The sequence below is a fragment of the Vigna umbellata genome, chromosome 4, assembly GCF_029865625.1.
Source record: "Vigna umbellata cultivar VRB3 chromosome 4, Vumbellata_1.0, whole genome shotgun sequence".
NCBI lineage: Eukaryota > Viridiplantae > Streptophyta > Magnoliopsida > Fabales > Fabaceae > Vigna > Vigna umbellata.
In genome coordinates, this window is record NC_142168.1 from 38,371,124 (window position 1) to 38,379,913 (window position 8,790).

An 8,790-nucleotide genomic window follows, 5' to 3' on the forward strand; every position below is an offset into this window, starting at 1 on the left:
AGATATATTAGGTTTTATGTCAATTAGGAAAATATAATCATAGTTTATTTGTTTTGTCACCTGTGTTAATTCACTTTGATATTTAAAGATTTAGTTGTGTTAAGTCTAATTAAGTTACGTAGTATTTTATTATTTTTATTGATGATTATTTCAAATGCACTGGGTTGATTTTAATGAAAAATTGTTTTGAGTTATTTTCTATATTTCAATCTTTTATAATGAAATTAAAACTTAATTTAAGATTTTCATTGAAACTTTGCGAAATAATAATAATGGTGAATACCTTTTCTATTCTTTTAATCCGATTTTTCATGACATTATTTATCAAACTTCATGTGTATATACACCTCAACAAAATTGGGTGGTTGAGTGCAAGAACAAACATCTTGTTGAAATAATTTGCACACTTTTAATTCATGGTGAGATTTCTCAACATTTTTCTAATGTATTCTTAGTACAAGTTATTTTATTAACTACATGCCTTCGGTTTTAAATAACAAAATTTCTCATTTTATTTGATTTTCTCATGCACCTATATGTCCCTTACATAATAAAGTTTTTGGGTCTACATGTTTTGTTCATAATTTTGATCTTGCTCTTGATAAGTTATATTCTAGATCACACAAATATGATTTTTAGGATTTACTCGATCACAAAAAACGATATTAGTGTTTCTATTTTTCTCTTAACCATTATTTTTTTTTTATTTACTTGTGTCTCTGTCTACTACAATTGACATTCTTATAATTTGTGATCCTCCATTTGTACCTAATCCAATGTCAAATTCTCCTCCACCACCACTTTAGGTTTATAGTTGAAGATATTATTCTCAATAACCACCAAGTGACTCACTTCAAGTACCAACTATTTTGTCTCCTCCGACTCCGACAACTAAGTCTGACATTCGAATTACCCTCCGTAAACGAATATGTTCTACTCCTCTTCGCATTATATTGCTTTTAGTTATCATAGATTATTTTCACCTTTTTAAACTTACCTTAGCCCGTTTTGGTTAGTGTCATGCCATACTAGATGAACTAAGTGCTCTTTAGAATAGTAAAACTTAGGAGCCCGTCCTATTACTGTTTGGGAAATTTGTTGTTGGTTACAAGTGGGTTCTTGCTATCAAAGTTGGTCCTGATGGTACTATGGATTGCTTCAAAGCTCAACTTGTAGCCAAAGGTTACACACAAATTTTTGGATTGGATTATTGTGATACTTTTTCTCGAGTGGTAAAGATGACTTTTGTTCATTTGTTTATAGCCATGGCTACTCTTCAACAATGGTCTCTTTATCAATTGGGTGTCAAAAATGCTTTCCTCGATGGAGATTTGCAAGAAGAAATTTATATGGAGCAACCTCCCAAATTGTTGCTCAGGGGAGTCTTCTGGACTGGTATGTCGTCTTTACAAATCTTTATATTGCCTAAAATAGTCTCCTAGGCTCTGGTTTTGGAAAATTGAGTAGCATTGTTAAACAATTTGGTATAACTCAGAGTGAGACAGGTCATTCAGCCTTTTACCATCATTCAAGTGTTGGATGTCTCCATTTAATAGTATATGTTGATGACATTGTGGCCATCATGACATCTCTAAGATGAAACAACACCTTTGTCACCATTTTCAGACCAAATATTGTGACAAACTCAAATATTTCTTGGTTATTGAGGTAGCTTAATCCAACGATGGTATTGTTATATCTCAAAGGAAGTATGCATTGATATTTTGGGAGGAAATTGAGTTGATGAATTCAAAATTTGTTGACACACCCATGGATCCTAGTGACTCTTACCAAATTAGGGGGAGCCTATTTCAGATCTTGTGCAGTATAGGAGATTGGTTGGGGAAATTAAATTACTTTACAATTACTCGTCCTGAAATTTTCTTTGCAATCAGTGTAGTGAACCAATTTCTCATGTGAAGATCATTGGAATACAATCATCCATATATTAAAGTACATTAAAGGATCTCCTGGAAAAAAGTTTGTTATATGGTTCTAATAACCATAAAAAGTTGTTTGCTATTAAGACGCTGATTGGACATGACCTCCTTTTAATAGAATATCTACTTTTGGGTATTATATCTCCATTGGTGGTAACTTGTCGCAAGATCTAGTGCAGAAGCATAATATAAAACTATGACCTTAGCAACTTGTGAACTTGCTTAATTTAAATAATTGCCTAAAAAGTTTGAATTTTGAGATATCACTGAAATGACACTTATATGTGACAATTAAGTTACTTCTCATATCAATTCTTATTTTTTCTTTCATGAGAGAACTATATACATTGAGATTGATTATCATTTCATTTGAGAGAAGATTGTATTTAGAGACATCAAGACTATATTCGTCAACTCAAATGATCAGTTAGTAGATATTTTCACTAAATCTTTATGGAAACTGAGAATTGATTATATTTATAACAAGTTTGGTATATACAATTTATATGCACTAACTTAAGAAAGAACGTTAGATATATTGTGTTTTATGTTAATTAAGAAATCACAGTTCCTATGTTAATTATATTATTTTTACATATTCATTTTTATTTGGGCTTAGTCCACATTCTCATTATTATAAATATATTAGTATGTGTATTTTCTATACAAGGTAGATTAATTCTATATCTAGTTTTACTATATTCAAAAATATATTCAAAAATATATAAAGGTTGATTAATCCTATATCTAGTTTTAGTGTATTCAACAATATATAAGTGGACATTTCTTTGTTGAATTTAAGATTGAACGTAAGAAGATCATGTCATTGATATGTACATTTATCTGCATTTCTATTTGTATTGTTTCAACATACACTATAAATCCATGCAAAAAAAAATGATTGTAGACATTAATGCTTAATGAGTTTAGACAGGAAACAAAATCTAAAATTTCTATTAATTAGCTTATTTTCCCCTCCTCAAAGTATAAGTATAGGTAGAAAAGAAAGTTTACAGATGAAGGCTGAAAATTATTTCTCAGACCATTAGCCAGAAGTCCTACTTGGAAAATAGCTGTTGTCTGCAGTGCTTACCAGAATGGTTAGGTAGTTCACTTCTCACAACTTCAGTTATCAAATCTTTGAAGATCAACCGTTCAACATCCAACACAACATTTGGAATTTCCATGTAACTGTTTGTGTAAATTGAGGGATAGTGCATCAACTCTTCCCACAGGAGGCTTGTCATGTTCTCATCCTCGTTAATCAGTTTGTCATTCCTATTTTTATGTTGCAACTTATCAATTTCTATGCAAAGCTCATCCAACAGCAGCTCCCCACTTATTTTTCTACTTACTGGCTGATTCGACTGGCACCACGGAGTAGAACTTTCCAATATCAGTTTCTGAGCTAGAATGTCACTAACAACATCAAATATTAGCTTTCTTTGCATTTTCTGAGGACTACTCAGCCCAGCCATTTTCTTGGCATCGTATTCAATGTTGAAACAATTCTTGTTTGTCTTGATTTGCTCTAGAGCAAGGAACAACTTTGGGTTTATAGGGTGACTTGATGAATGAAAATCGTAGCTAGAGCTTGGACTGCTGAGAAGCCCTGATGCTAACAGTATTTCTGATATATATTTATGGTCAGGATCATTGTAGTCTCTGAAATTGGTAAATCTCTCATCATTGGAATCAATTTGGTGGAGAATTTGAACCAAATTTTGAGTTCTACTGCTGAAGTTGGCTTTTGCATTGTTGGATAAAAGCGGGAGATGTTCTGACTTCTCCTCACTGCTATCATAAAGAGTATCATCTGTAGAATTTGAAGAAAGTCAATAATATAACATGTAACAAAACCTGTTTAGAAATGTATTTTGTCGAATGATTCATTTTATAGACGATTGTGGACTGATTCAACATTCTATGTTTCTCAGAAGTGAAGTTTGTAACGTACCTAAATCTCTTGTGATGTCTGATTTCTTTTTGACCGGTGAAGGTGGTTCTTCATTGTAGAAAGCAGCATCAAGAACAGACACGGGGCTTGGTTGCTCTGCTGTAACTATTTTCTCAACTTGAAAGCTTTCCTTGCTCAAATCTTTTGCTGCATTCTGATCAATGAAAAGAAAAATATTAAACCAGCTGATCTAGTTGCAAGAATTCAAAGATGGGAAGAAGATATACTAACACTTTGATCAGTTTGAATGACTTTTACGCCAACTTCTTGCTTAAAATCCTCCCTTTGGTTTTTGGTCTCATTGAATCTTTGTCTGGGTGTAGTACTTGGGGAAGATAATTCCACTGATTGCCTATTATGTTGTCTTCTGTTACTGCATGATTCTGATGATGGGATAGTTGTTGGTGAGCGCCTCTCCAAACCAAACTTCTTTTGTAGCCTTGGGCTCTTGGCCCCTGTTGTATTGTTGGAGTTGGTGGCGTTTTCCCCATTGATTACTTGAGCAACTTTTGGGGATTGCAACAATTTTGATGTTCTCATCTTGTTGTTGCTCTTATCCACCGAGTGGAAGGGTTGGCCAAGGGAATCCTTGGCCTGTCTGATGGCTGGACTGATACCCTTTGCTGTTTTCCTGTCAAGCTTCTCACCCACTATTCCATTTGCAGTATTAGCAGAACCAAACTTGCCAGTTTTTCCTGCAGCTTTTTCTGGTTTCATGGTGAAAATTGGTGACTTACTACCCTGGGTTGAATTTCTCATCTCAGAAGTGGTGGATGCTGGGTCCTTCTGCCGTATTCTTGGGCTTTTAACCACAGAGTTTTCACTGAGACTGTTATTACTCCTATGGTCAGATAGAGAATTTGAAGTCTGGTCCCTTGTAATCTCAAATGATTCTTTATATCTCTGCATTGCATCAAGAATCTGTTTAAGCGCTCTGAGATCCTTTCCAGAGTTTTTGAACTCTATATCTGCTATCCTCTTTTCAATCTCCCCATATACAGAGAGCGATTGGTTTGATGCTTTTGCTGAAGATTCACTTCTCTTTGAAACCTGTATTTGAGAACCTTGGCTTGCTTCAGATTCTAGGGAAAACCGTGAATAGGGTGTCACATTGAGGATTGAAGCATCCCTCCTAAACTGAAGAAAGGTAGACCCTTTCATTGATGCACTCTCATTTGTGCAAGATTCTGCATCTGACTCATTTTTGCTGGAACATATCCGTGGTTGAGTATCACATGCTTCTGTACCATCTGGGAAGGTTTCTAGTCCCATCAACCTTGCTACAACACTGGATGATCTTCTAGAAGTTTCTGGTTCCTGCAGCTGCTTAAACATTGTGCCAGAGCTACCATACCCTTTCTGTAGACCCTTCAGAAGGCCACGACATTTTGTTCCTTCATTGAAGCTTTTGATGGATCCTTCTCTGCTGTCCAAGGAAAGCCTTGGGAGTTCCTTAGGTTTTCTAGCAGACTTTAATGAATCTTGTGTGTCCCTCCCGTCATAAGAGAGTCTCGGTGAATCCCAAGCAACCATATTTACAGGTTTTGGGGGCTCCAAAGGCCTGGGAGAATCAACGTGTTTCAAGATTCTACCTTTCTTTTCCCCTTTAGCCACAATTTTTACAGACAATCCTTGAACATCTCTATGCATTGAATCTTTCACAATGTCATAGAAATCAAGGGAGTGAGGGCCTTTGTTGCCATGTTGCTTCACTTCTATTTCTGGATTAGAATTCTCTGGAATTTTCATTGGACTGATTATTGATGGTGGTTCTATCTGAATTGCTCTGCTGAACTCCAGGGATGACATGCTAGATGAACGAGAAGATGAAGACATTGAAGTTCCTGATGATTCTGTGGAGAATTGTTGATTCTCTCCTGCAACCTTCACATTCTTTCCCTGCAAAGCAAACTTCCATTCTTAATTGTTTCTATCAAGTTTATTGTTTCTCTCATGATTTAAACTTTTAGCCACTTTTCTTACCATTGCCATTTGAGTTGTATTATTCACCTCTTTCATCTGGTTCCTTGTTCCACCTGAGAAAGGAAGAGAATTTTTAGTGGGAAATAATTTGAATGAATATCTTGTGAAAACATTAATCCAAACAAAGTCTTCATTCTTAAATTCTTTCTGATATATATATATATATATTGCCAGGTTCAAAAGGTATGTCTTTAAAGAAAGTAGCATCATCATCACAGTTCAATGTAACAAGTTAAAGATTAACACACGGTTAAATAATAAATAGTTTATTTACGTATGTAATGATAATTATTAGCTTAATACACCTAATTTAAATGTATGAACCATCATGCTCAGTACCAAAAACAATCAAGCAAAATTTTTATACAATAATTTATCTATATTTATCATGGATTTGAGATAAGTATATGGAGGCAATCATGAATTGTTATATAAGAACATTTATCGTACAAGGAATCTTAATTTTTTTAATGGAAAAATCTGAACCTGTACTTACTTACAGTAATGCATTTTTTAGCTGCAAAGGTTATGCATGGTAACAATGAGAAAACATTTTTGCAGAACCATGTGCTACCTGGAAATGTATAAAGTCTGCATTTGTCTGTATTTGGTTAAAATTATTTGCTTTACCAGCTTCTTCGGACACATTGAAAGGAAATTTATTTCTCCATAATTATTTCAACCAAACACTCATCTTATATTAAATGAGGAAAGTGAAATAACTACTGGGAATGGTAAGGTACAATTTTTTTAAAAGAAAAACATATCTGCATCCCAGGCACTGCTAAAGAATGAAAACTGACATTCTAAAGCATTTAATATTTAAACATCTGAAGAATAGGTTTCATATACAATGGAAATGGTTTCTACATTATCTTGAAACAATGATTCAATTTGGAGAATGCATCCATGATTTAATTCGGAGCCACTTCAAAGAAAAACAAAAACTTTGTTTTATATTGTTACTAGAGGCAGTGAAAGAACTTTTACCAATGACAAGTTAGTTAGCTATCACCCTTCTCATCCCATTAAAATTTAACATAAAGCTGAACACAAAATAACTAGTGGGAAAAAAACTGTGACATTAAATGACTGACAAATTGCAAGTTGATAGGGCCAGTCCAATTTATGTTGAAAGAAAGAGATTTTACTCAATATACATGCCAATCAAACTTTGACAATTAGTCCCTTTTATTAATGTCAACCAAAAATTGTCATTTAGTCCTTTATTTAAGGTAAAGTTTATGAATATCACATAATAAAAAAACTATCAAGTTAACATTAATACTATCCAAAGCATCATCAAAATCAAAATGCATATATAGCAATAACATATATGTTGCAGATCACATTACCTTTAGTTTGTATGTTCTGATTGTGGCTGCTACCTTGTTGGGCTGTGAGGAACCTGTGGCGGTCAAAAAGCTGAAAAAAGCCACTGATGCACCCAATTTGCTTCTGCAACTCTGGATTTTCATCCTTCATTGTGAAGACCTTTTTAGACATTTTTTGGCTACCCTTCAACTTTTCAGAGTTCACAAGGCCTGATTAACCACCATCCTCCTCCCACAAAGAATAAATTAAAGACCTTTTGTTCTGGGGTAGAAAGAATTTGAAATGTGCCCAGATGCTTCAGAAGGAGGAATTTCTAAAAAAGATGATAAATTGATAACATCAATGCATTGACCTGAACTTGCATCAAGCTAGGAGAAGACTTGGTCATGCAAATTTCATGCTTTTTTTATGTGTTACACACATGACATGTGTATGTGCATGTGCATGTGTGAAGGGAAGAGAATGTCCAAAACCTTGAATGGAGAAAAGAGAGATAGAAAGCAGAAAATTGGAGAAACTGGGTGATGTTGGGGTTTGGCACAGCAGAGAAGAGAATATATATGCTGCAAAAGCAGAACAGAAAGAACAAAACAGAAGTAGAAACCAAGCAATTCCAAAGTGATGCAGAAAAGAAGAGGGAAATTTGTGAGACCCAAGAAGAGATGTTTTTCTTTCTTTAACTGAGCAGAGGAATAATTTTTATCTTAGTTTTCCTTTCTCTTGCAGAAGATGCAGCTGTTGAGGCTAAAGAGTGTGAGAGAGAGGAATTGAAGTGTGTATATATGAAGAAGGCAAGTGTTGAAAATTTTGCCCCAAGAATAAACAACTCGCAGAAACGCCCTTTTCTTTCATTCACATTACGTAAGAGAGATGAGAAAAAGAGTGGTTTTTGAGGTGTCAAAATCAGAGAGCATGAGACAGATAAGCCTTGTTAAAAAATATATATAAATTCTTAGATAACTAAGTTCTTTTAATCATGTTTATTAAAAAAAAACCCAAATCTGTTTACTGTACAAGTATTATAATATGCACCTAGAAAAGAAGTATTGGAGATGTCTTATCACCAAAGAGGTAAAAAAATGTTAATTTTAAAAATTTATTAATAATAAATTATAAGTAATTCCATCCATTTGAGTATTTTCTTATATGTTATTTTAATTTTATTTAATTTTAGTTTTTTAATTCACTTTTAAACTTTCAATTATCTTCATTTTATGTAGAAGTTGATTTTAAATCTAATTATTAGTGTTACATTTTATCATATTAGAATTGGTGTGTAATCTAGTCATAAGACATATCATTCTTAAAATATTTTCTATTTAAAAATGTTATAAATAAAAATGGGAGTTAAAAGTTTTATATTAATAAAAAATTTAAATAATATAAAAAAAAAACTCATATCATTAGCGGTAAAAAATTATAAAATAATTTTGAAATAAATCTCTTATATAATATGAGAAATTATGATAGTTAGGTTTTATGAGATAGTATAAGGGTGTAGAATTTAATGAATGAGATAAAATTTATTTGGATATTGTTTTATTGAAAGAAAAAGAAAGAGAGAGAAAGAGAGGT

At 33.2% G+C, this 8,790-nt stretch overlaps 1 protein-coding gene across 1 annotated transcript; it reads right to left on the reverse strand.

Annotated features, from left to right (window-relative positions):
• Positions 1–2,826: 2,826 nt before the first annotated feature.
• Positions 2,827–8,009, reverse strand: LOC124844699 (protein LONGIFOLIA 1-like). The gene is made up of 5 exons (XM_088111301.1): positions 7,236–8,009; positions 5,881–5,933; positions 4,129–5,796; positions 3,898–4,051; positions 2,827–3,756 (listed from the first exon to the last, which is right to left on the reverse strand). The coding sequence occupies exons 1-5, from the start codon at positions 7,384–7,386 to the stop codon at positions 2,999–3,001; spliced, it is 2,784 nt and encodes a 927-aa protein (XP_087967427.1). The 5' UTR covers positions 7,387–8,009; the 3' UTR covers positions 2,827–2,998.
• Between the last annotated feature and the right edge of the window lie 781 nt (positions 8,010–8,790).

What these genes read in the sequence shown, in the direction of transcription:
- LOC124844699 (XM_088111301.1), bottom strand. Translation starts at nt 7,386, where the DNA reads ATGTCTAAAAAGGTCTTCACAATGAAGGATGAAAATCCAGAGTTGCAG. An exon ending in TCAGAACATACAAACTAAAG is followed by an intron (nt 5,934 to 7,235) that starts GTAATGTGATCT and finishes TTCCTTTCTCAG; the next exon opens with GTGGAACAAGGAACCAGATG. An exon ending in ATACAACTCAAATGGCAATG is followed by an intron (nt 5,797 to 5,880) that starts GTAAGAAAAGTG and finishes TTTGCTTTGCAG; the next exon opens with GGAAAGAATGTGAAGGTTGC.